General features: G+C 36.6%; 2 protein-coding genes and 1 pseudogene across 3 annotated transcripts; 1 reads left to right on the top strand and 2 right to left on the bottom strand.

Moving 5' to 3' along the window:
- Positions 1–632: 632 nt before the first annotated feature.
- Positions 633–15,105, bottom strand: LOC120145505 (annotated as a pseudogene).
- Positions 15,106–22,231: 7,126 nt separating this feature from the next.
- Positions 22,232–24,647, top strand: LOC120144952 (nudix hydrolase 10-like). Of its 2 annotated transcripts, XM_039158880.1 has the most exons (10): positions 22,232–22,318; positions 22,761–22,949; positions 23,092–23,157; positions 23,340–23,477; positions 23,598–23,675; positions 23,780–23,830; positions 23,928–23,962; positions 24,032–24,140; positions 24,270–24,460; positions 24,575–24,647. In XM_039158880.1, the coding sequence occupies exons 2-10, from the start codon at positions 22,761–22,763 to the stop codon at positions 24,630–24,632; spliced, it is 915 nt and encodes a 304-aa protein (XP_039014811.1). In that variant the 5' UTR covers positions 22,232–22,318; the 3' UTR covers positions 24,633–24,647. The 2 variants fall into 2 exon arrangements, with proteins under 2 accessions (XP_039014811.1, XP_039014813.1); XM_039158882.1 differs by lacking the exon at positions 22,232–22,318 and having other exon boundaries at positions 22,686–22,949.
- A 911-nt stretch (positions 24,648–25,558) lies between these two features.
- On the bottom strand, positions 25,559–27,467 carry LOC120145236 (cytochrome P450 71D10-like). The gene is made up of 2 exons (XM_039159128.1): positions 26,482–27,467; positions 25,559–26,280 (listed from the first exon to the last, which is right to left on the bottom strand). Exons 1-2 carry the CDS (start codon positions 26,638–26,640, stop codon positions 25,801–25,803), a joined length of 639 nt encoding a protein of 212 aa, XP_039015059.1. The 5' UTR covers positions 26,641–27,467; the 3' UTR covers positions 25,559–25,800.
- Between the last annotated feature and the right edge of the window lie 255 nt (positions 27,468–27,722).

Genomic DNA, 27,722 nt, shown 5'->3' with positions numbered 1-27,722 from the left:
ACTACCGGATTTTTTACCGGATTAAAAACCGGTTTGAAAAAAACCGAATAAAAATTGGTTTTTTATCTGGAAAAAAATCCGGTCTGGGGTTTAAAAATCCGGTCTGAGGTTTAAAAAATTGGATGACCAGATTTTTTACCGGATTAAAAACCGATTTTTAAAAAAAAAACGATTTTTTTCAAACCGAAACCGGTTACACCGGTTACATCATCCGGCCCTCCAAACCGGTTATGATCCGAACCGATTTTTTTATAAACCGATTTTTTTTGCTTAATGAAAAAACCGGATCAGTTTTTATCTGATCCGGATCAAATTTAAATCCAGCTATGTTCATCTCTAATCGTAAGTATTATCAGAACTCGAAGTAATGATTAGGTCAGGTGGCTCCATCATCGACTAATGAAAAAAGCGTGGGGTGGCCAATTTAATAAATAACCTTTAGATAGAATACATAAATTGACCCATAATCCAAAGTTGTTGAACTCAATGCACATATTTATAAATATTATTGTATACATTTCATTACAAATGTTCTTCATATGATCCAAATATATATTTATTTTAATTTTGTGAAAAATAATCGGTATGTTATGGTTATAATTATTAAACCAACTACTCAAGGTTTAGGGGGGTCTCACCCAAAAAAATAAACAGGGGGCAGTTTTCCAAGAATTAGATGAGAAAAAATATTAACAATACAAGGAAGACCCATCTTTCAATCATTAACACTACAAATAAAAAAGAATATGTTTTCCTCTTCATTGTTTGTTTAGAATAGAAGCTCTCCACTAATCGGATTGAAAGGCACAACCACCATTGATCTCCCTCCATTTCCATGATATCTTTTTCAGCATCTGAAATCCACTTCCCAGTAGCCAAATCCCATCAGAAGAGGCTTCCGCACATGGAAACACATACATAGATGTCAGATTCACAACCGACACGACACAACGCGAATTTGGCAAAGAATCTTCTACCGACATATTCAATGTAGATCGGTAGACGGATTGCCGATGTTGGGACATTGATATCATTTGTTTACACACTCTCTGTTCAACCAAAGCCGAATCCTTCGCTAGCTTCGTGGATAGCAAGCAACATGCGTTCCTGAAGCTGTTCTTTCAAGGAATACTCGGGGAGATCTAGCTGATTAAAGCTGGAGATGCGAGTCAAAATGAAAGTAGATGTTAAGAACAAACAAATAAACTATAAGGAATTCAATATGGCAGTAATAAAGAATGTATTCATCACCATGTATGTGCAGAAGGCAGCCGCTCAGGAGCTCCAAAGGCCTTGTGAATCTGAAACTTCTGTGGACCAGAGATACCCTGCAACGCCTTAAAACCCTCCAATGGAACCTGTACGCACACCCAAAACAATTCATATGGGTGCCGACAAAAAGAGAACTGAAACAGTTCAATATAAAATCAATCAAATAACCTTTGATGTCCCGGTGACAAACTGAAGCAACCTTGCCATGTCCTCTTTGCTAAAAGCTTTAACAGCTTCCCAAAACCATTGAATTACAGGAGATGCAGCTGTGTAACCAATATACTCTGTGTTGGCCTTTAGATCATCCACTGCAAAATGACGATATGGTTAGATGCTAAAAACAACCCCATGTTAACTCAATGAAAAGTATAAAAGGATAGGCTGGTAAGCTTACAATCGATTTCAGGAAGTCCACTGATTAGTAACTCAAGCTCTTTATCGTTAAAAATTGAAATAAGTTCGCGTGGCACCAATTCATTAAATCCCTCTAGGAAGGAATTGATTTGAGGACGGATAGCATTCGTCAAGATATGATCAGCAACAAGGTCTACATACTCGTGTTTTGTTTCTTCAGTAACTCTGATATTTCTTCCTCCCGGTTTAAGCTCATAATCAGTAACCTTTTTCAAGCAAAACATAAAAATTAAGAATACAATTGAATGAAAAATCTGGGTAAAACAACTTTTCATTCGATCTTAGCATACCTCTGTTTTTTCGTAAAGTATGTGTTTTTCTTCATCAGCATCCATGCTGAAAGTCAGGTCAGGAATGTCGCTCACATCATTCTGAAATAAATTAGAAAAAAGATCATTAAGAATGAGATATTAGTACTTCAAATGGATTCATTGTCTCTAACTACATGAGAGGTCATACAAAATAACCAGACATGAAATTGATTTAATTAAACCAACCTCCAGCATCCACTTCAGATTCTTGTAATAATCCGGATCAACTGCCTCTATATCATGGTAAGTCACCTTTACACCAAGAATGTGCTTGTAGAAGGATCGGGTAAAATAAACATCCAAAAGTTGACCATCAAATAGTGCCTTGGCAACCTGAATACAACACACGAGAAAATAAGAAAACAAACTAATGCAGATCGCCATAAACACCAACATCAGAACCTAACAATCCAGTGACTTACCACGCGGCCAACGAATTTGAAGTAAGAAAGGTGCTCAGTCTGGTAAACAGAATTAGGATTTGGCTGGAAAGTTGCATTGCTCCCCACAGTAGTAAAAAGTAATGCTCCTTTGTCAAAAATGAACCTCGACAGTAATTGATACCATTCTCTCGTCAGTCCACCAGCATCAATGCCCTCTTCCCCTTGAAACTGCACATTCAAACGACCCTTCAAATCCTGAGTTGGTCGCATTCGTAACTGATTGTAAGAGTCTTCCAAAACATACGCCCGCCGCACACTTATCCGCAGTGGACCAGCAAGGTGCTGTTCATGCTGTTGTCTTATTCTTGAACGGAAATATGCTCTCTTGTTATCAAAGTCAATCAACCTTGAAGCTTTCAGCAGCATAGACAGTGGTTTTTCTAACAAGCTAGGATTTTGCCTAACAAAAGCATTCAGAAGTCTACGATGCTTCTCAGCAAACCTGGCAAATGTGACAGAACCATCAAGCTTCTTCTGAGAATCCCCACTGCCCTTGGAGGGTATGGAAGCAGAACATTCAGCAGACCCTTTTACTTCTTGCGCAGTCACATTTACATGATCTTGCTGCATGATAGAAAGATTGGCATGTAGCTTTTCACACATAACAAAGAAAGCCTCAATGAAAGGAAGGAGTCTCTGAGTCCCAGGGGGGAGTGGTGATGAAGAGGATGTTCCCTGAACATGTTCCCCAACATTCAAATTAGATACAGTTGGACAGAGTGAGCTCTGAGCCAGCTGTGCCTCAGTCATGCCAAGGCAATTACTCAATTCTTCCCATAACGGCTCTAATGATACATTTAATTTCCACATGGTAGCTTGCTCTTCCTGTTCATCATCACCACCCTCTGGCGAGTCACCGACACTAGTTGAAGTGAGCGAGCTAAGAACTTGTAACACACGTAGAATAGCAGCTCCTGCCATGGAACCTGCACTCAGACCCAGCATATGCTTATTCCTCAATGTTACAAGCTCATTGACAGCCGAACAACTCAAGCCATGTGCTAATTCTGAAAGCTCTGTGGTAAAGAACTTGCGATGTATCACAGCAACTGATGCCAATTTATTCAGCACCTCACCAGCTAACATATAAACTTTATCCGACAGTCTGAAAGAAAAATAAAAATAAAAAGATTTGTCAGGAAAATAGGATTTAAAAAAAGAGCATGAAAATATAATCCTAACTAGCATAAATAACTTCAACATATCCTGAGATAAGAATCAGGAATAATACCCCTCACGACCAAGAAGACTGCACAAATTGCACAAATCAGATTCCGGTAGCTTCAAGAAAATGCTATAAAAATCCACATTTTATTGCCACTGGATCCAGAGGATTCAGCATTGGTCTGCTTCTCTTGATTAGACTCTGGTTCTGTCAAAGGAAGGTCCTTATCAACATCACCAGAAGCTTCATTGCTAAGCTGTTTCTGGGAATTTGAATTGTAAATGGCCATATGAGAGACTGACCGGCTTTCTAATTTTGATGCTGCTGTATAGACAGCTACTTGAAGCAAGCCCACAACCTACACCATTACAAACCATATTAAAACAAATAGAACATATAGGGTTATATCAACATCCAGTAGAAGAGAGCCATGCTAACCTATACTAAAATGTTTAGAAGGGCAATAAATTAGAAGAGTACTACCTGCTCAAGATGGACAGTGCTGAGCAAAAACAACGGCCGGTTCAAGAGCTTAAGAAATAATATTAAAGGAATATTCCCTTGAGAGTTCTCCAACGGTTTTGATGCATCTCCACGCACAATTTTCTCCTTGCCTTTATCTTTCTTGGTTTCTGAGGTTTTCGGGCTCAAAGGCTCAGATAGAATTGAAGGATCATAGTGGAATAACATATTCGCAATGGTAGAATGATTTGTAGCCAGGTAAGTCAAAATTTCAAGAACGCGACGGAGTACAAGACGTGGAAGACCTATTGCAACATACAAAATCAAAGGTAAGATGAGGGAAACAAATGCAGAAAGGTACAGTTATATCAGCTGAGACCATTACCGTCAAACAACTGTGATCGACCATAAACAACAATTGAACGGCAACCATAAAGCCTTTGGGAATTAATTGTTGACAACCCATTGCTTGAGCCTTCAACTTCAGATCTAATCATATCAAGCAGCAGCTTTACCAAAGTGGCCCTAGTAACACTATGAGCACAAAGATTTAACATAAGCCTCTGCAGAAGGCCTTTCCCAAGTGGCTACAAACAGATAAAAACAAAAACAAGCGTGTTAGAAAATACAAGCTTCGGAACTTCCATCAATTATTTGGAGAGACACTAAATTATAATAACAACATAACCAGCCAAAGACTAATACTATATAAAGTGTTTCAAGAATTATATTGATGTTAAAGTCGATAATCTCCATCCACCTTGGCAGATGGATCAGATTCAGTAAGCCACGTTGCACACTGAAATAGAAATACCTGTGCTAGCCGTAGAAGGCGAGTTAATGCTTTCAAAGAATTGAAGTTGAGAAGAGGCTCTCCTTCAATTTCCTTCACTTTTAAGCTATCAGAAATGGTAGAGCCAGTCCTTCTGCCTAATGTAATTCCAACACCCCTGTCCATCACTGTTTGCCCATCCAAAACCAAACCATTCCTCCGATTACTTAGCCTATGGCTACCTCCAAACAAACTACGTGCCTGGTAGTGACTCATTGCTCGATCCCTAAGCATTTGGGCTTCGGCAAGTAAAGGAGAAGGTAATGCTGACAGAACTGCTTCTGAAGAAGTCAAAAGCACCTGAACAAAGGCTAAAAATGTTATTATTGTTCAGTTACAAGGAAAAGTTTACATTACAAACCTCTGCACGAAGATCACCAGGGAAGGTGGCAATAATAGAAGCACTATCCATGTCCACAGGTTGACCCTCAGCTTGCTGTGCAACTCTCTGTGCTCTTTGCTGTGCTAATACTTCTGCTTGAATGTCTGGTGGAAGAGCAGCTAAGAACTCCGGGTCAATATTATCCTCTGAAGGTGGTACATAAGTTGGAGGTTGAACCGATTGGGCTTGTTGTGAAGCCAAAACTTCAGCCCGTAGATCTTCAGGTAATGCCTCCAAGAAGGTAGGATCAATGTCATTAGAACCAGGACCCTCAATATTAACACTGGCTTGATCAGCTTGACTAGCATCCTGAGACTCCAGCATGCCTGGCTCCTCTGCCCCAATTTCAGGAGGAACTTGTTCTTCAGTTTGGTTCCCTTCAGCATCAGTAGTATTCATGTCAACATCAATACGCTCATGAAGCGAAGACCCATTAAAATCTCCTGGGTTAAGCATCTCCAAACCAGAATCTGTCAAACTACAATTACCTGCTTGACCATCTTCCCTTGACAATACATCATCGCTCATGGCTTGCAGTGAGAGGTTTCCAGGCATAGCAGAATCCCCCTCAGGCAAGTTAACCATTTCAGAAATTTGCTCTACTTGATCAGCAGTTGTGCCATTGCCGTCTCCAATTTCCATGTTATCCTGCTCATCTGGTGCATTGTTCAAAGAAAACATTTGAGTTAATATACCTTCATGTCTTTGAATAGATTCGGCCATATCACCGGCAAAAGACAGAGAATTGGGCTGCCCATGGCATGTAACACTTTCACCTGTTGGATTAAGTTCATGTGAAATTCCATGATTATTTTCCAGCTGCTGATGTTCACTCTGCTCACTACTGGCATTGTCTCCCTCTACCACATCCTTTCCATCATTTGATGGAGCATCTGATGGTTTCGACTCCTGGATTCCAGAATTTTTTGACTGCCTTTCTGCTAAATTGTTGGCTGGAGTTGTACTGCGCAAATGAGATATAAACTGTTCCTCTACAGCCTGTGCAATTGCTGCAGCTTGAGATCTTGCTTGTGGCTGACCATCATCAGTCCACCGTCCATCACCAGGCCCCCTCCTCCCTTGCAGATGCAATGAGTCCATGCCTACAGAATAATCAGTCAAAGGCGGGGGTGCTGCACTAATCAATCGATCACCAAATAGACTATTCGGTGCATGATCAAATGGCAGACCAGGTGCATCAAACATGTGGAACTGAGTAACATCAAAACTCCCAGATGAAAGAGCTTCCAAATCCCTGGATGAATTCCCACCAGACGACCACATCGAGCTTAAGTCCCCAGACTGGGACGGTCTTAGCAGAAGAGGATGTTGAAAGCCATTTACTTCTGTACCAAAACGATCAAAGGATGACCTACCATTAGATCTCCTGCGTTCAAAACCTACAGGCCTACGGAGACCAAAGAGATCGTCCACATTCACACCTTCAAAACGTTCAGCAGCCACATCAATCAAACCACTAGCAGCTCCCGGCTGACCAATTACATGCAGATGATCTAACCCATCAAGGGCTTCCCTCCACCTTACCTCTATAACACGGTGGCCATCGAAGTCATCATCTTCCTCATCAATCATGTCATCGTTATAGTCATCTCCCAAACCAGTATCATCATGGTCCTCCACATCAGTATCAGCAAGGGACATCATTCCAGCACCATCTTCATCTATATCTCATCCTCATCCTCTCCCTCCTCATCATCATCATCATCATCATCCCATCATCTGCCATGTCATCGTCTTCATCACCCATATCATCATCTGCCCTATTCTCCACTCTGAATGTCACATCAGTTTGGTCAGTATTGTGCAACACACCTTCCATTTCTTCACGCATGAAATCCATCCCAAGTTCAACAGGCCTGTTGCTAGCTACAGGCTCCACTTCAACTCTCATATCTTGGTCAATAAGATCATTTGGGTTAACATTGTGATTTTCAATTTGTGAAGTTGCTTGATGTGGCTGCTGTTCGGTCACCTCCACATCCACCACTGGTTGTTGACCATCCCCATTCTGATTGTGCTCTATCTCGTCAGCAGCAGATACAGTTACCTGATCAGTATGTCTTTCATTTGAAGACTTCTTCTTGTTGGAACCTTCTAACTTGAAAACCTGTTCATTTGCATTAGCAGCCCTTGTCAGGCTTTCCAAAGCCTTAAGCATCAGATTTACAGTTTTGGGCGCATCAGAATGATCCAAGTCAATCACTTCAAGTATATTGGTTAGACACTGAACCACTCCTCCTTCAATCATGCTTTTTGCTATATCTGGTGAGCAGCCAGTGCCAGGTAAGTTGCTTGATGATGAATTCTTTGACAAAATTGAATATGCCAAATCAGCAAAAGCAAAAACACTTTTGTCAGGCACTAATGAGCTATTCATTGAATTGCTCTCTACATTTGAGAGAGAAGATAAGGCTTTCACAAGTTCATTAATCACTCTTTTACGACCTTCGCTAGAACGACCACACAGAACCACCAGAAACCAAGAAGCTTTTGAGACAACTTGTCCCTCCATTCATCAAGTCCAGATGATTTATCAACAGGTAATGGAAGCAACCTATGCAAAATATGATGAACAATGCCAGGGCAGCCAGATGCATCCGATTGAATAGAAACACGGAGTTGACCCATTTCTGAATCCCTTTTCAATATGACTCCTACCGCATGTACATACATTAAAAGAATATCACTCAACAATTTAAGAACGAAAGTCTCCTTAGCAAGCCCAGTAGATATTTCAGTTTCAGACTCGATTTTCCTAGTTTCTTCAACCTTTGACTTACCCTTCACTTTGCTTGCAGGTACATCAATCTCCATTGAAGTTAAGCTTGTTGCACCATCCTCCTGGCCTTTTGCAAAAGGATATTTCAGAACTATTTCAAGAAGCTGATCAATCACTTGAGCAAAATTTGCTGGAATCTTTTTGTGGCCTTTGGAACACCTACCTGTTCCATCATTTACTTTACTCTCAGGAATTCGCACAGATTCATTTGAAGCTAACCCAACTTCAGCACCAGAAGCTTTCAATTTGTCTTTGTCTTTCTCCTTTTCCTTCAATAGAACTATAAAGGGCCTACCCCCTGATGAATCCAATTGACAAACTGCAGTAGCAGCTTTCATAAAAACTTCAGGATCTCTGCAGATAACAGGTGCCATAGATGTTAAAAATGTTCGAGGTGAAACCCGGCCAGCATGCCTGCTTCCACTCAAAGTCTGTTTAATCTCCAATTCCATTGCATTTTGCAGAGTCTGAGGATCTTCAAGGAGATGTCTAATAATTGCAGATGCAACAGTATCATAACCAGGGAAAAAAGAAGTTCTCGGAAGACTAAAAAGAGCAGCTAAGCCTCCATTTTCAAGAAATTGCAAAGCCAGAACATGTGTTTTTGTTAAACGAGCACATAACTGAAGAACAGCCTGCATGACCACTGCTGGAACGTGCTGTCTGATTAGGTCACATGCAAGAAGAAGCAACTTCTGACTCTCTTCCATGGACAAGTAACCAGTAGATTTACCCAATATCTTCTCAAATGAAGTGATTGATTCTTTCTCATTAGCATCTGAAACTGATTTTTTCTCTGTATTTAATTCTGGAATTGCCAAAGAAGCATGCTCCCCAGATGAGTCAGGCTGAGATACCGTCTGCGTACCATCCACTGTATCAGAAAATTTTTGGACGAGACTGCAACATGTTATCCAAGATCAACAATAAAGCACTGATACAGTTTGGTGCCGTAATATCGTTCCCCAAGTCATTTCTAGCCTTGAAATCCATCAATATATCGATAGCAACAGGTACTATGCCATTCTCGCCGGCAATTTCACGTGTATTTCCATCCTCGGAAAGAAGCAGTGCTACAATATGAGATATCATACATAATGCAGTGGAATCCTTAGAAAAATCCAAAGAGCTTCAGCTGCTGAATAAGAAATGATAGCAGGACGGTCTCCTTTGTTACGATTGCAAAGTGTAACAGCAAGTCTGTCAATGAAAATGCAATGTTATCACACTCTGGAATAACTTCACAGATGCATTGAGGATATCATCAATTGGAGGTGCTGCAGGCCACCCTTCTTCTGTCATGACATCCATTGGCTTATCAAAACTGTCAACTTTGGATGTCTCCGATGAATTTCCAAGTGATAAAGCAAGTGCTTGAGCTAGTTCATCATCCTCTTGCACAGGATCACCAGCATGACTAATCAGCCATTCCATGGCCATTTCAACACTATTTGTTTCAACTCGTCGCAGGGCTTCCTCTGCTCTAGCCCTTGAAAACCCCATCTCAACAATGGTAGCAATGGTTCCTTCATCAGGCGGTGGGGGCATGAAACGTTGATTTGTACTTCCTGCAACAGTGGTGCGATTTCGTTTCACATCACCAACACCTGAGTATACATGCATGACAATAGAAACAACAGAAGCCACAAAACCACGACTGCAATTAGGAAACAGAGGATGATTCCAGATAGGTAGAATCACATCCAGCACCTGACACTGCAGCATACAGACGAAACTTTCTGGGTCCCTAGGAACGGGGAAGAGTCCGATTGACAAACCAGCAGCAACTGGCTGAACAAGCATCTGAGTCTGCGATGCAGAATTCCCATACAATAATAATGAAGAGTTAACAAAATATTCGAGTACACGGCAGTAGCATTGTAATGTATCAAGCAGCCATGTACCATGGGACAATTTATTTGTTTCACTTGCTTTTTCGTGCTCAATTCCAGGTGTAGGGATAGAGTAAGGTAACGTCCACAATAACTGACTAGTAGCTTCAAAAGTAGTAAGTAGCTCCTTAAAGGTTCCATGGACATAAAAATTATTAACCATTCCTGTGTAACATGTATGCCGCCTGCTGTCAAATGTCAATGGTCCCATGTCATCAACAACTTTCCCAAGGTATCGACACTTGACTGAAAGTGATGTATCAAGTCCTGAAGAAGAAGAATGTCCAGAGAAACCCAGTGCCTCAAAAAATAGTTTAGCCAGCGCCATACCAAGAGTCTTTGAAGCTGAGTTTAATGAACCGGCATCAGCTCTACGACGGTAAGGTGAGGTAAACCCCTTAACAATAGTTGTGAAAAAGGACCGTAATGTGAAGGCAAGTTTGTTTAGAATTTCTATCACTTGAAGGCCAGGACTTTTTGTTTTCAAATCCTGGACAGGTGATGTTTCCGGCAAACTATGAGAAGTTTCAGAATCAATATTAAGAGCATTTAAGTGTCGACCATTCCTTCCACCCCTTAAACGTGACAAACCATGTCGACTACGACGGTGCAAACTTTCATTAGAACGAACAAGTGAAAGATACTCTCGTTCTGCGCTACCCAGAAACTGAGAACCACTCCTAATAGAAACTGGGTTCATGTATCGCACGGCTGGGATACTTGGATCATCATCACTTTCTCTTCCAGAAGCAGCATTTGACGGACCAATATCAGTACTTTCACTTTCTTGATCAGCTTTCCGCTTCTCATCAACCATGGTATCATTAGACAAAGAAATTTGCCATATTATTTCCCTGTATGCCCTCCCAAGATCTTTCAATACATCAGCATCTACACTGCTCAACTCAGAGACAACACTATAGTGACCTTCAAAGAAAATTGGAAAGAGACAATATACCTTCAAGACTAGAAAGAGATCTCAAAATCTTAGTCTGACTTTCAGTTTCAAAAGTAGCTAGCTGAGTTCCTCCAATAGAAGTTAGCAGTTCATTTGTTGACTTCAGCTGTTCTCTTAGGAATGAACAAACTGCCCGAGCCAGAGATACAGAATGCTGAGATGAAAGTTCTTGAAGGCAACAGAAATTATCTGTCCAACCGATGCCGAAAGAGGCAATAAAGGCAAGGTAAACAACTGCAGGACAGCATCAATCCCTTTCTTTTCAACAAACAAATGGCATGTATCAGAATTCTGAAGAATAGTTTCAAGAAGACGACCCACATTGCTTATACAATCAGGAAGAAACAATTCAATATTCATTGAAGAAGCATCAGAAGATGGCTCCGACATCTTCTCTGAACTCTCAATCCTTGAAGATTCCCCATCATCTGGCTGAATCAGATTCCTCTCTTCCGCATCAGTTTCCATGGGAACAGGGGCGGAAGATTCAGCAGCAAAAGAAGTGTCAGCCCCAGATCCTATTCTCAGTATGACATTCAAGATCTCAATCACCATATCCACTCCAGGTGCACGCAATGAAGAAGCATGGCGCATAAGTTCGTCCAAGCCACTTGACAAAGAAGCAGGAGTATCTCCAGTAAGAGATCGCAAATATGTTCTAGAAGTAAAAATCTTGACAAAACACCTCAAAGCATTGCGATCTTTCACAGCCACAAGACCATTAGTGTTAAGACAGAACGCATCCAAACACTGAGGTATGCATGTTATGGCTTCTGCAGAGCAGAGAACACCATCCATTATCGCATCTAGGAAAGCAGATGGAAGACCAGCAGCATCTAAGACAGGAAAGCAGGTAGGATCCTTATGAATGAGATCACTCATGACAGTTGCTGCAAGTGCAAAAACTCCCCCACCAAAATCTTTTGCTCGCCTAAATATGACACACAAGCATTGTGGCAACAAGCTCCTCAGATCCATAACACGTGCAGTGTTTCCAGGGGCATATGTTCCAAGAGATATAGCACGTAATAAAGCTTTCATGAGTAGACGTCGATGATAGGAAACTAATGCTTCAGAATACAAAGGTTGTGTATTGTCAAGCTCAGTTGACGCAGCTGCAACTACTTGCGAAGTCCTCCCACTACAATCAGGGCCTTCAATTGGTTGCTTTAGACTGTTTTCCACAAAAGACACTTCATGTTTTAAGCGAGAGATTGTATCATCTAAACCACCCAAGTCTCTGAACAATGCAGCTGCAGGATTACTGTAATCCATAAAGGCTTCCAGAATATTGACTACAGTAGTAACCAAATGCAGATGCTGAGGATCGGTATCTTTCAGCAGAGGTAGAATGAGCAGTGAGAGAGAGCAGAGCCTCAGCAAACACAACAGACCATTTTGACGAATTGCTAATAACAGAATCAATGGCTTTCTGCATGAGGCTGGACAGAATGCCACGGTGTCCACCAGATGTGACGGCTGTTAATACTGTCGGTGGCGGGATCGGTCTATACAAAGAGCAACCAAAGAAAGCAGACATAAAATTCGAATTTTCTCAGAAACTGCATCTTCGTAACTCAGTAAAGTAACCAACTCATTGACAAACTCAGGCTCATTATTGAAGAAAGACACAAGGTCATCAGTATCACTGCTTGCCTGAACAAGAACAATGAAGGAATACAAGCGAATACGTGTATATTGGTGCCGAGATGTTAAAGAGCCAAAAGCCCTCGCAATTGCAATCTCGACAACAAAGAAAATCTTAAATTGTTTGGTACCTTATATTCACCAACAAAATTATTCAAGAGTTCCAAATCAGTCTCTGGATAAGTGTTGATGGTAGGTAAATGAATAATTTGTAAACCTTGGGTAGACTGTTCCAAGGAAGAGAACCCATTTGTTGCATAGAACTCAAAATGGAGAGTACATCCAAGATCATAAGCAACCGTATCACATCCACTCTGAACAGCACATGCAATCAATCCGAGGCCCTCCTCTTTCCCCCCCCAACCTTGTGCAAGGGCAAATAACTTGGAATTCAGAGATGCATCTCTGACAGTGTACTTTCCAATTGTTTTCTTCAAGAAAGCAGCTAAAGTTTGCAAGCAAGCCTCGACAACATCAGCATCAGTTGATGCAAGCAAGGATGAAAGATGCTGCTGCAAACAAGAAGGTACCAAAAAATAGAAAATTAAGGTCAGATGAGAGGAAAAAGAAAATAATTGCCATATTAATAGCTTCAAAGTAGTTAATATGTTTGATCCCTGATTCGAAAGAAATGCAAAAGAGACCGAGATTGCAAGCATACAGATTTACTAATATTTTTTCTTAAAGGATAAGATACTAGAAAATGCAAGAGCATAGGACTTCTAAGACCAAAAGAATACCTCATAAGAGCAATAACAATGCTTATTTGTGCAGTTTCCAAGACTATTCTTATAACACAAAGAATTTGAAGAACTGCTTCCCGGGGAAAGGAGGATCATATCCTAAAAATATCCTCAATCTGCAAATCTTCCTTGGTTTATATGCTTCTCAAAAAATGTGTCAAAATGGTTAAAAAGCTCAACCCAATGTTGAAAATCTCCCTGCACCATTAACATCAAAGTTAATTAACTGCATTTCAGACACTGCAACATTTTATCAAATAATGGTTAAACAGGCACCTTATCAAACTCCCAAACAAATCTTTTAAGGGTTCCTCTATATTCTCCAGTGGCACAGAAGTGACACTATTGATGAAGGATCTGATTTTGGGGGGCTGATACAAATCATAACAGAAACAGTTACTTTAGCTATAGGCATCAAAATAATCCCGGATTTTCACGTCCTAATATAAGTAGGCAGAACTGTAAAATCAGAAGATGCTGAAAAGAAAGAAAAAGGACAAGGAAAACACAACATACCCAAACTGAACAGCCTGAAAGGTACCAACTGCTTTCTAGAAGGGAAGACATAAGCATAACATAAAAGGAACCAAAACTTGTTTCTATAGCTCTTTATACATATAATCTCAAGCCTCCTCGTATTCCAGTAAGAATTTTTCTCACCTTGCAACAATCATCTCTACGCCAAATAGATATTACTTACACTCTCAAAATGTCAACAAAAACCATTTCCAGATCATGCTATATAGAAATCGGCTAAATTGAGCAATCTTCAACATAACCTATGCTTAACCCAAGACGTACAGGTATCTCTTTGCATCTTTTTTTTTATTTTTAAATAACAGGCAGAAATATGTTGCTAGTTGCAACAACTGAAAAAACTTGAACTCTCCACGTTAATAAAATGACAGCAAATTCAGAATTCAAGAAAAAACGCCTGAACATGTTGCCAATTAAAGGTCAATTTTATGCTGACTTAGTTATTTATTTGATACCATAATTCTATTTGGGTTTTTTGGGCTAAAATTACTTCAAACCCCCAAAAATGTTAAAGGCTCTATCATTCATAATTCAAAGTAAATATCTAAGCTGATCTCACTTCCTATCATTTCTTGGCCAATAAGTCAAGCATCATTCATCAATGCCTAAATTACAAGGTATGAAAGGAAGTTAGAACACGCTCACAGTATTCAAATATATTTAAAAAACATAAATCAGAAATATATATTAACAATTCCACCGCAAGGAGAGTAATCAAATATCAAACTCTGCCATTAGCCACGAACTTCAACCAATCAAGAACTTGAAATATATACAAATTAAAATTGTTGCTCCTGATCAATAAAAAGATAAATTCCAAACTTCGTACAATTTAACAGTTTAGAAAATACCAAAAATTAGAAAACAAATAATCCATACCAAAAGCAAATAACATAATAAAAAATAATTGTAAACGGGAAATGATTAATCATTTACATACCACTTCTGAATACCTCCTTCGCTTGAGCTTCATGTTGAGCAAGAAAAGAGCATTTCAGGAAATGAAGATTCTGAGAATCGATCAATTCTCAAAGCAACCGAGAATTGATCGAAGAAGTTTTAAAACGTTAGAAATTAAATTAGAAAAGTTAGGGCTTTTTATCTAATTATCACTGTTAGAATATGAGGATCAAATAAGGATCATAAAATTAGGAGGAAAAGTGGGATTGATAATTAGAAGTGAATTTTGAGGAAGTAAGAAATTTTCTATCGCAAATTAGGGTTTTTGATCAGATCAAAAGAGAGAGAGATGGAAGTGGAGAAGAATTGTATGAACTAGAGAAGCTTTTGTAAGAAGAGTTTATAGTATATATTTATAGTCAAAAAGAGAGAAAAATAATTATCTAAGAATTGAAATAATATGAAAATAGTAAGATATTAATGCCTAAAGAATAATATGAAATTATGTACTTTAATAAAATAGTAATACTACAATGTCATAACAAATAAAATCTATGCGGAAATAACGACTTCACTGATTAAAGTAATATTATTAACATTTTGATGTTTTAAGTTTAAATAAAATATTATGAGATATAGACACAGAAATTAAAATTTAAAATAATGGATTTATAAAATTTAAAGGTGTGCAAACATATTTTTAAAATAAATAATAGAAATTTTTAAATGAATTACTGCTCTCACACACTACACCTCGTTTAATCAATCCATGTTTGACAGTGAATGCTTAATCATTTATTCTAAATTAAAGAAATTGTTAAATACACGAATCCGTGACCTTTAGAAATAATATTAATTTTTTAACCACCTTTGTTATTTCTATATTGAGTTAAATAAAGTTTTATACTACACTTTATTAGAATATATTTTAGTTTCTAAAAAAAATTAATATAGCAAATGTGAATCTAACCAATAATTAATAAAAATTTCCAAAAACGTAATTTAATTATTGTTATGTGTGAAGATGGATTGAGGGATATTGAGGGTGCAATTAGATTTCACTCTTTCTAATTTTTTAAATTTTACACATAGCTATGTGGAGGCTTAAAAGAATAAAAGGGTTCGACTCTTGTTAAATTTTTTATATATTTAAAAAAAATCTAATCATATTTTAGTTTATGTAAAAAATATTTAAATTTAAAAAATTATATTTTAAAATTTTAATAATATTTTGGTTTATGTAAAAAAATATTTAAATTTAAAAAAATAATTTATTAAATATTTAATTAAGTAGGAATGAACTAAAGAATCATGTGTTCTTAAATGTTCTGATCTAATAATAATTTAGGTATTTGTAAGTTTAAATATTAGAAAGTATGCATTGTCTTCTTAATTTTAAGTTTAAATAACTAATAAACTATTATATTTTTTTAAAAGGTCTAATATTTTAATCCATGTCGATATGCAATCCTAGCTCCATCCTTGTTTGCGCCTCTTAAATTTTAATATAATTATTCATGTTGTACCTACTGACATAAAATCATATGTTTATCCTAATTACGAGAATGACATTATAAATGAAAATTTACAAGCTTAGGTAGTTGTCATTTACGAAAAAATCACTTTTAATTTCATTTTCTAATTAGTCCGAAAAGAATATATTGATCTACAAATGATTAAATGATTTAATTATTTAATGAAATTCTTTTAATAATCTGAATTATATTTTATAAAAATAATATAAAATTATCATATTTGAAGGGTCTAACTATGTTTATTTAGTTAAATAGTTGAAGAATTTTCTTAACATTTTTAATTAGTGTGAGATTATGAAAATAAGGTGCTATTAGTTTCACCAAAGATGCAATGGACAACAGTCATGTCATGTGTTCCTTTAGAAATTTTAGTGCAGTAATTTTAAAGTTTTGGAAATTTTAATTCTTAAATTACACCATTAATCATCAAATTATTATAGTTTTTTTATTTTGATCATCACTCTAATTTTTTAATTAATTTTAATATTTTTATATTTTGATCATCTAATTTGAAAGGAAAAATGAGATTGATATGACAATAAGAGAGAAAACGATATGAAAAATAAAATTTAAAAATACATATTAATATTATCGTTGATTTTTTAATGATCAGTAATCAAAATTAGATAAAAACATAACATAGTGACTCTTTTATAAAAAAATAATTTATTGACCAGAATAGAAAAATAATAAGATGGATGACTAATGATATAATTTACCCTTTAGAAAAATACATAGTGAAAAGCTATGCACATATTAGTAGAATTTTCTTAGTCTTGATTTGAGTCGGTTTTCACTATTGTATTTAAAGAAAGGGTTAACTATACGGTCGTTTTTATTTAAAAATTTTAAGAAAATCATCTGCTTCCATCCGCCTCCTCTCCCTTCGATCCATCTTAGGTCATATTTTTTTGACCACATTAGATAATAAACTCATGATGGTATCAATTAATAATTTCAAATATCAAAATTCATATCAATAAATCGAGATTTTTTTAAAAAAAATTAATTTGGTGATCGTTGCTCCGGCGACATTTCCTTAGTCTCTCCGATATCTCCATGCATCGAAGGTTCGAAATGCTTTGGAGTTGTTTAGTGGTTGCCAGTTGCAGATCCAGAAATTTAAGAATGAGTCTAAAATTTTAATTTTTTTCCTTAAAAATAATGGGTATGCAAAAATTATAATTTTTTTCTTTTTCCCTTAACACATTAAGCTAAATTTAACTAATTTTCAAAATAATGAGGATGCACTTAGCCTCTATGGGGGCTTAGAGCATCGGCCACTGGTGGTTGCTAGACACGAACAGATCATATGCGAAGTACCTTAGGCAGGAAGAGAAACAATATTATCAGATTACAGCTGAGACTACATAGTTCAATATAGTACTTTTGAACTAGGACTAATGAACTACTAATCTCAAAAATTAGCAAAAATACTAAAAATGTTGGTCTTCAAGAAGTTGTTTTGCTTTCTTCATCATCTGAGATAATGTCTTCAACAGTTAAGTTACATAGAGAAAATCAGACTTGGTTTCATCTGAGATATTGCTTGTCTTTATGTCTCTGTGAATGACTTGTTCACATTCTTGGTCCAGGTATGCTAAGAAGGAGGCCAATCAATATTCTGCCTATGGGACCATGTCATCAGTATGCCATTCTCGGGTTCCGGATGAAGCACCTTATCATGGCTTCCATTAGGCATGAACTCCGTTTGCCCTTCTCCGGAGTGTTTAGACCATTTCACCGCTCCGACATCCCCTCGAAGATATGAAAATAGCCTTGTAAACATTGCCGAAGGCACCACGTCCTCTAATTCGACTCGGGTGAAACCCTCTAGTGGATGCATACAGTAACTAAAATCTCTGCTTTCAGACACGTTTCTACTCTCGTATTCTTCCATTTCTTCACAGAAACATAACCAAAAACAGAAAAAACCACAAAGAAGAACCCCGGATTGGCAATGCCGAGTTCTAAACCGAACCTGTTGTGGTGTTTTTTGGTGGTATTTGATACAGGAAAGTCCAATATTGATGTCACCCAACTGTCGGATACATTATGAGGTTGTGATTTCGGTCTCACAGGAAGGAAACCAAAGTCTTGAAACGCCAGCTATGAATCAATGAACTTCAGTACTCCCATCCTGTTGAAGCCGAGAAACCACAAACATATCATCTTTAAGATGGTGAGACAAGCCAATGTCCATTGATAACAATGGCTTGGGAGGGCTTTAAAGTCGAATAACTCGGGAAAACATTCAAAACCTTCATGGTGCGTTTGGTTTACGTAATGTAAGATTATCAGTGGGAATAAAAGATTACAAGGGAATAGGATTACTGGGAATGTTTGTATTTTGTGTTTGGTTGGTTTAGCATGAATGTAAGATTATCGTGTTTGGTTAAAGGAATAAAAGATTATTGGAATGTATATTTGACCAAATTGTCCTTATTATATATTTGTTTTTTAACAGATTGAAAAATATTTATATATATTTTTTAAAAAATTTAAATTCATAAAATTTATATAATTTTTTTTATAAAATTGAAAATATAAAAAGGTTTAATGAAAGAGTAAAATTTTATTTTAACCCCTGAACTTCATATAAAATTTTAATTATAGATTTTTTTTTGTAAATCTAAAATAGTTTAAGGATAAATTTGTAATTTAACATTCGTAGAATTTTTATTATTCAATGACATATTAAGAATATTTTTTAAAGAAATTTTTTTTAAGGGATTTTAGTCCAAAACGCTAGTAATCCAACAATACCTAAGGAAATGGAGGTATACCCCAAAAAATCTACTATTGGTAATGTAAGATTACCGGGAATGTCATTCCCGGCCAACCAAACGGGGGAATGTGGATTCTATTCCCATGGGAATCTCACATTCCCCCAACCAAACACACCCTCAAAGCATTCATAATCAATCCAAGCCGTGATCAAAATCCCACTCTTCAAATCAATGTTTTGCAACAATGCCTTGGCCGTCATGATCTAATCGAGCTCGTCGATATCCGAACCGACATGGTTCCCATTGGGGTCATTGAATTCAGTATCAAACTCAACGGCTAAAAACTTGTTCTTGTTCGGCTGTGAAGAGTTGACAAGGCCAAGATAGCCTCCGGGACTTCCGAATGAGCTAGCTGGACGAGCCTCAACTAATTCATCCTAATCTGCATTAGTGTCAGCAACAATTGCATCACATGGATTCAATTCAGCAAGAGCACTGTCATTGGCACAGGCCGGGTTAAATTCAGTTCCTTTGAACCAGTCAGGTGACTTCGCATATGGGGGTTAATTGGAAGCTTTTGATTTGGACAGTTTAACTTCAGACTCCGGACCATAAGAAGAACCAACAAGTTCAAACATATTTGCACCACCACATTATGCTCCGGCAAAATGAGATGTTTTACCGGCACATGAAATCCCATTCACGGCTTGGGATGTTGAACGGAACGTCAAGCTTCAGTGATAATACCAGAGTGAATACTTCCGTCCCTTTCCTTGATCTGGCAATGACCTCTTTAAACATAGTATATAAATATTTGACTTTAAACATCTAATCTTAATTCCATCTCTATCGTGACATTAACTCATAATAATTATTGCTAACTAAAAGTATTCTAGTGTTAAAACAAAAAATAACAGTTCTCTAGTCTTAGGCGAGGTAAGTGGGAAGGTAACTTCTCAGAACATAGCATTGATCTTGACTTCGAATCATGTTTCGAATATATACACAATTGACCCCATTGATTGATTGCATTTATGACTATCAGTTTGCATGTCAAGAGAGTCAAGGCAATTAACTCTGCCTCCATGTCAACAAACAAAATGGAAATCAGCTCACTGACTCTTTTCTGGTCCTCCATGGTTAGGTGTGCTGCATTGCTTAGCTTTGACATGGTTCGACAATTCAACTTGCTTTATTCGTTTACTATTCTGTTCAACTTGGGTCGTGGATCGAGAGAATTTGAGTATGGTCGTACCACCCTTAAAAAAATTAATTTTTCTTATATTTTAAGTATTTTATATGGATTATCTAATTTTACAACCTTAAAATTTTATAATTTCTCGACTTATAAATTTTTAATAAATTTATTTAATTTGTATCCCTAATATAAATATATACGTCTATCCGTAGAAATGCTTTAAAGTCATCTAAACGTTGAGTAAGGTTGGGGGGCAAGTGGATGGTCAACTTATCTTCAAAGTCGCTTTTTCAATCATTATTTAGCCTAATAATATTCTTGTACCATTATAAATCCATGATTGAAACTCGTATATTTTCCGGTAAAATCACAATATCTTGCTTTTAATTAAAATTTGTTCTAAGAGCTTGTCCCATGAAACTTGTAAACTTATAATTTGGGATGTAATTAGAGATGAATATAAGTTGGATCAAATTTAATTTTTATTAATTGAATCTGATTGAAGTATTATATTTTTTATTGTTATTCGATTCGACTCGAATATGAAGAGACTATTAAAAAAGATTATGGGTAGAGTTAGGTTTTGTTTTTATTTGAAATTTGATATTATTTAAATGGGTAAATTATATCAGAGATCACTTAATTATAGCTCCTTTTTATTTTGACCATCTTTTTTAGATTTTTGTCAATTGAGCCACTTAACTATTTAAATGCATGCAATTAAACCACCTGTCGTTAACATTTGAGGGAAGTGATGATGTGACAGTTAATAAAATTGATAGAATTACACATGTAGTCACTCTTAGTTATATACTCTATCAATTTGGTCATAGTTTTAACATATTAAAATAAATTTAACCATCGAATCAAATGATGCCATGTGTCATCGTCTAGTGAGAAGAAAATTAAGAACACTAAAAATAAGAGGGCCTCAAGAATCGTTTTTGGGTTTGTTGGTTGATATCACCAAAGTTTAACCATTAGGGCAAAGCTGACGGTTTAAAATGGACTAAGAGTGGTATATATGTTGTATCTTAGTGTAATATTAATTTTTTAATAAACAAAAAAATATCTTTAACTTTTTCTGAACTTTAAAAAACATATTTTTAATTTTAAAAAAATATATTCTTAGGCCAATTTTATATCAAGTCATCAGCTTTGCCCAATGGTTAAGCTTTGTCTTTCTTACCCTCTAATTGACGAAAAATAAATATATTAAATTAAATCCTTCAATTAGATGATGACACGTGACACCATTTGATTCGATGGTTAAATTTATTTTAATATATTAAAATTATGACCAAATTGATATAGTATATAACTAAGAGTGACTAAATGTGTAATTCTACCAATTTTATTAACTGCCACATCATCACTACCGTCAAATGTTAACGGCAGGTGGTTTAATTGAATGCGTTTAAATAGTTGAGTGACCCAATTGACAAAAATCTAAAAATGATGTCAAAATAAAAAGAAGATGGTTTTTGATATAGTTTATCCTATTTAAATCTAAAATGAATTCATTTAATTAAAAATTTGACTAAAATTTTAGAGTGAAGGTTCGCATTCGACAAAAATAAAAATAAAAAATCATTTAAATTTCACTTAATTTGAATCTAAATTTAAAAAAGATTTAATCATATCAAATTAAATCGAATTAACTTATGGAAATAGGATAAAATAAACGTCCATGCGTCTCGATTGTATGGTCCCTCTCGTCCCTACGCGTGCGTATGCCACGTAAACAAAGTTCAGGGGGTCCACATGACGTCAGCATACACTTCATTGCAGCGTGGTTTTCCCCGCATAAAATGCGAAGGCATGTAGCCCGGCAATCACATATCAACCCCCAACTAGAAATATTAATGCTCATAATCAATAATAACTTAACCAGTAAGCACCAAGCAAGCTCTTAAATCGTCTCTAAACACTAACATTTGTTCCCCGCGCTTTCCTTTCATTTTCTATTTGAGTAGAAAAACGAAATCAGTATTGGAATCTCTTTTTGATTGTTATTTATTTGGTAGCACTGTGATTATAGGTTATCCAGCTCCAGAAAGATCCGGTTATTGGCTCATCTCTGTTCGTCGTTTAGCAGGTAAATCTGACTTTGATTTGGATTTTATGATATATGTTGCGTTAGATTTTGTTAATTACGCATGATCAAGATCGGATTCGCAGTTATTAAGTTTGAATTATTTTGAAGTTTTTGTTTGAATTGGTTTGAACATGTATTCACTGGTTAGCCAAACAGATTGTTATTCTATCTCAATAGTGGTGCTTTAACTGCTTTTGTAATTTAATTATATGTTATCTTTGTTTGTGCGCGTGCGTGCACGTGCAAGCACAGCACTCGGCTTGTGTATGTATTTACGTAAGCATGATATACGATCTGTGTACGGATGCATTATTGAAGTATATATGTATAAATGATTACATCGTATATGTATGATTGGTGTTTGAATTTCTCTTTATTTTGGCATCTTATTTTAGGAATTGATTTTGAGAATTTGATTATTTATTGATTGCTGCCGGAACAGATGTCGATATCGGCGGACTTAGGGGAGTTAGTTGGAAGCCAGGTGCGCGGACATGGAGTTTGGCATGCTGAACTGCTTCCTGCTGTCAATGATGATTATGGAGGTATCACTGTAGAAATGAAGGAGCATATGGACTCTGACACCTTTGTTGCTGTGCTTAGAGCTTCGATATTGCAGTGGAAGCAACAGGTTTAAATTTAGATGGATATTTGGTTATTGCTTTTCTGAAATTTCACTTGAAAATCAGCTGAGATTCTTGCTCAAATTGATATGTTCGTTAGTTTTAGTTTTTCAGTGTAGATTCATGATGGATCTGGTTTCTACTATGCAGGGTAAAAAGGGAGTCTGGATTAAATTACCTATTGGACTTGTACATCTAGTTGAAACAACTGTGAAGGTAATGTATACTTATATGATGCAATTACAGTCTAACTTGTAGAATAAACTTGAGTATATGTTTTAGCTTCATTTGAATATTGAACTTTGATATTGTTGACTATTTTCTATGAACAGTTTTATCTCACGAACTACAGAATTACACTCTATTGATTGCAGTGAAACACATTACACTTGTTTTAGGAGGGGTTTAGTTACCGCCATGCTGAGCCAAGTTACCTGATGCTCGTTTCATGGATTCCCAAGACGCCTAACACTCTCCCTGGAAATGCAACACACCGAGTAGGCGTTGGTGCAGTAATCCTGAATGATAAAAGAGAGGTGCTTCCTTGCGCTTCATTTTTGTTTTACGCTGTTGGTCAATCCTTTTTTCCTTTTTTGCCCAGATTAATCAACCTTCTTGTTTCATAGTTGCTTAATCTGAATCTTCAAGGCTAATAGGTGCTCACAGTTCAGGAAAAGAAGGATCGATTTCAAGGAACCGGCATATGGAAAATTCCTACCGGAGTTGTTGATGAGGTATGTCCCAACTGCCAGGGTGCCATCGTGAGGAGTTTTTTACATCAGCTAAAGAACTGAATTCATGTTGCTATCAGATAATAAGCAATCTCTTTTACGAACAGGGCGAGGATATCTTTACTGCAGCTATTAGAGAAGTAAAAGAAGAAACAGGAGTAAGTGATGACAGTGTAAAAATATATGCTGTTCTTACACAATTTACGGGTATTAATAGCTTTGTGCGGACCGCTAATCGCCCCCCCCCTTTTCCAGGTTGATGCAGAATTTGTGGAAGTGCTGGGGTTCAGGTATACTGTTGACATTGCTTAAAGCCCTTAGTAAATTATTTTGTTTTGACATCCTGTGCCTAAATTCAGTCAATCACACAAGACATTCTTCGAGAAGTCGGATCTATTTTTCTTATGCATGTTACGTCCACTATCCTTCGACATTCAAAAGCAAGAGCTGGAAATCGAGGCAGCTCAGGTACAACTTATGTTATATATATCCTTCAATTCATTCACAAACTAGTCCTGAATCAAGAGAATGCAAGTATACCACCATTTTTCACAGATCTGATACATATTGCTTGTTCCATTGCCCCCCCCCCCCCAGTGGATGCCTTTTGCAGAATATGCATCTCAACCTTTTGCCCAAAAGCATGAGCTTTTCAAATACATTAACGAATTATGCTTAGCAAAGGTAGACAGATACTATGCCGGATTTTTTCCAAGGCCAACGGTATCAAAGTTCAGAGACCAACCATCTTGCCTTTATTTGAACAACGTGGATCTCGACAAGTCAAGGTCTGCTAACAACCCCTAAATGAAAAATTGGGTTGATAGTACGTTACCATATATATCTCATATGCTAAGCAACTTTATTCCTTTTGTATTTGTCTTGTATAATTTGGTTTGCAGAACTAATACGGACCTTACATCTGCTTCTGCCCGGAAAATGAAAGGAAGACCTGAGTAGAGCCAATTTAGACATAACTTTGCTACAAGCAATGGCATTACGAGGTAATTTTAGCTTCTTCTCCCTTTGGGATCAGATTTACTAATATTTTGATCCATGAGTGACAGAAAAGAGTTATATCTCTGCTTCGTTTATGATTGTGCCAAGTGTTCATTTTTCCTTCCCCCTCCCATATTTATGATGAAAGCCATCTTTCTCCTATCATTGAACTAATATTTCAGTTCCCTTGCTGCATATTCTCACCCCCTGCCATCTTCAACTTAGTATAATTAACCGAAATCCCTTTTCTGTATACCTAAAACTCCGTAATCTTAAGTTTGAGTTCTATTACAATTATGTTCAAGTTTTAATTTTATTTTATCCTATTTAAGTTCAATTCATATCTATTCTGATTATATATTTCAATTATTAATCTCATTATATATTATATTGATTGTTATTAATTATAATTATTCAAATTGCATTGTTCTGTAATTAACAATAATTGTGATTATGAATATATTGAATAATCTCAATAATAAAAGAGACTGTTGTTTTCCTTTGAGAATCCATGTTCGAACAACTGTGTTTACAAATGATTAAGAAAAATGTTAAAATGGATACTACCTTGATTATATATAATAACAAATAAATTTATACATATCAATGGTCGTACTCATATAATCATATAACTTAATTTAATAAAAAATATTTTTATATTATTTATAAAATATGAAGTATATATTTTGACGTACTCTGTAATATATATAGCTTAGTTATTTTATATGAAGATATAAACAATACTCAGATATAAATTATAACTAAATTCATTTTTGTTTATTAATTTCAATATTGAACTGAAAATTTTCAACTCAAACAAAGGAGTACCCTTTCAGCTGAATGACATCACACTTAAATATTCTTTTTAGCATGCTAGTATGCTACAACCCTGGTACAATTAAAGGGGGCATTATTTAGATACAAATGTGATTTTAAAATCTTCTCACGAGCATTACAAAAGAGATCATCTGTGATATATTTAACTATTGAACACATGGTGGTGGGTGGAACGGAATTGGAATCAGATGCAGGTCTCTTTTCCTTCTACAGTAAGACCAAAGGTCTCAGCCATATCCAAATCCTGGTTTTTCATTCCATTAGGGAGCTTCCAATCAAAATTATAAAGTAATTATGCAAGTGAAAGCTCATCAACAGCCATTCCATATGACATGCCGGGACATATCCTCCTTCCAGCACCAAACGGAATATATTCGAAGTTGGCCCCTTTATGGTCGGCTGAATTATCGATGAATCTCTCTGGATTGAACTTATCGGCTTCGTTCCGGTAGTTGGGATCTCTTCCAAATGCCCATATATTAACAACCACTTTGGTCTTGGCTGGTATCTCATACCCATTAATCTCACATCTCTCAGTATTTTCTCTTGGAATTTGCAGAGATACAGGAGGGTGTAATCTTAGTGTTTCCTTGATAACTAACTTCAAGTATTTCAATTCATGAAGGTCTGATTCATTGACATCCCCTGTTCTATCATAGACTCGCCTCACCTTAGCTTGTGCTTTTTCCAGCGTTCTATGATTTTTCATCATTTCCGACATTGCCCATTCTACTGTTGTTGAAGATGTCTCAGTTCCACCCATGAGCATGTCCCGAAAAGCATTTCTACTTGGTTAAACTACAAAATATCTTTGTACAACTTTCAAGAAACTGAAGAAAGCAATGTCAAGACTAAATAAATGTTATTTCTCAATGACCTCAAGCTTGAAGTTATTTGATCTTTGAGCATTTTAAATTTATAGGACTTCCGCATATATATAAAATTGTAAGATGTGAGAGATCAGACTACTAACCAGGAGAACAGCTTTGATGTTGTCAGTTGTTAAGGGAAATTCAAGGCCTCCATAATCCTGAAGATTCAAAAGAACATCCAGTAGATCCTCCGTTACATCATCTCTGTTATTCGGATTTGAATTGCCAACTCTATGTTCTTCAATGATGCTTTCGAGCATCACGTCCAACTCATGGTGAAAACCTCTCAAGTTTGGCTCTCATCCCGCTAATTACAGGAAGCAATTTGACAGAAGGAAACATATCAGAAATACTAAAACCACGTACCACATGCAGAACTTCCTTCATAGTTGAAATGAAAGTTTCATGTTGCTTGCACCTTCTACCGAAAGAAGACCATGAAGTGATGATGTATGATGCGTACCATAACATTTCTCCGAGGTTGATTTCCGATCCCATATCAGAAAATATGGAACTAATTAAACTTGATACCTGCTCTTCTCTGATTGACCAAAAACGATTTTACACGTTTTGTACTTAGCAGCTACAACGTGCAAATTTTTCGAAGCTGCCTCCAATAGCCACCATATGGTGCAAAAACAATATCTGTATAATTATACCATATGATTTCTGCAAAGAGGAGAGGGGTCCTGTTGGCAAAATTGATATCATGTGTTTTCAACACTTCTTTCGCAGCATCTGGCGAATAAACAACAACGAGAGATAATTCATCTAGTTGAAGGCGCATCACGGGACCATGCTTTTTGGCTAATTCCTTCAAGCGGTGATGGGGAAGAGAGAAAAGTAAAAGGTGCAAGTGCCCTATAAGAGGTAGTTTCCATGGTGCAGGAAGTTTCTCTGGTGAGTCCTTTATTTTGGATCTCATACGTAGCTTAAACACCATGAAAATGAACACAAGGAATGCGAAGGACAATGGCAGCAAGTGGAATTGTTTATCGATGATGGATCTATGTAAGACCGGGCATTGATAAGGAGTGTAAACTTCTGCCTTCGGCTTTATACCTACTTTGCATTGTAATTTTGGTACCAATTTCACATGCTTTGGATTTTTTAACAAAATAATAGAGAAGTCTGTCTAAAGGTATTGAAAAAACACAAGATGCCAAACCATCTTGTCCCTTAAAGTTTCGCTATGCATTGAATCACAATCAGGCTATTTTATACTTTCTCTTGTTTAAAATAAATTCAAAATGAACCTGCTCCACTATCCATTGGCCATAGTCCCAAAAATTATATAGCTTATAAATTTAGGCTTTTATTTTCCTTTGATTAGGTACTTATT

The sequence above is a fragment of the Hibiscus syriacus genome, unplaced genomic scaffold, assembly GCF_006381635.1.
Source record: "Hibiscus syriacus cultivar Baekdansim isolate YM2019G1 unplaced genomic scaffold, ASM638163v2 tig00110893_pilon, whole genome shotgun sequence".
NCBI classification, from domain to species: domain Eukaryota; kingdom Viridiplantae; phylum Streptophyta; class Magnoliopsida; order Malvales; family Malvaceae; genus Hibiscus; species Hibiscus syriacus.
This window is presented reverse-complemented; position numbering and strand designations above follow the sequence as displayed.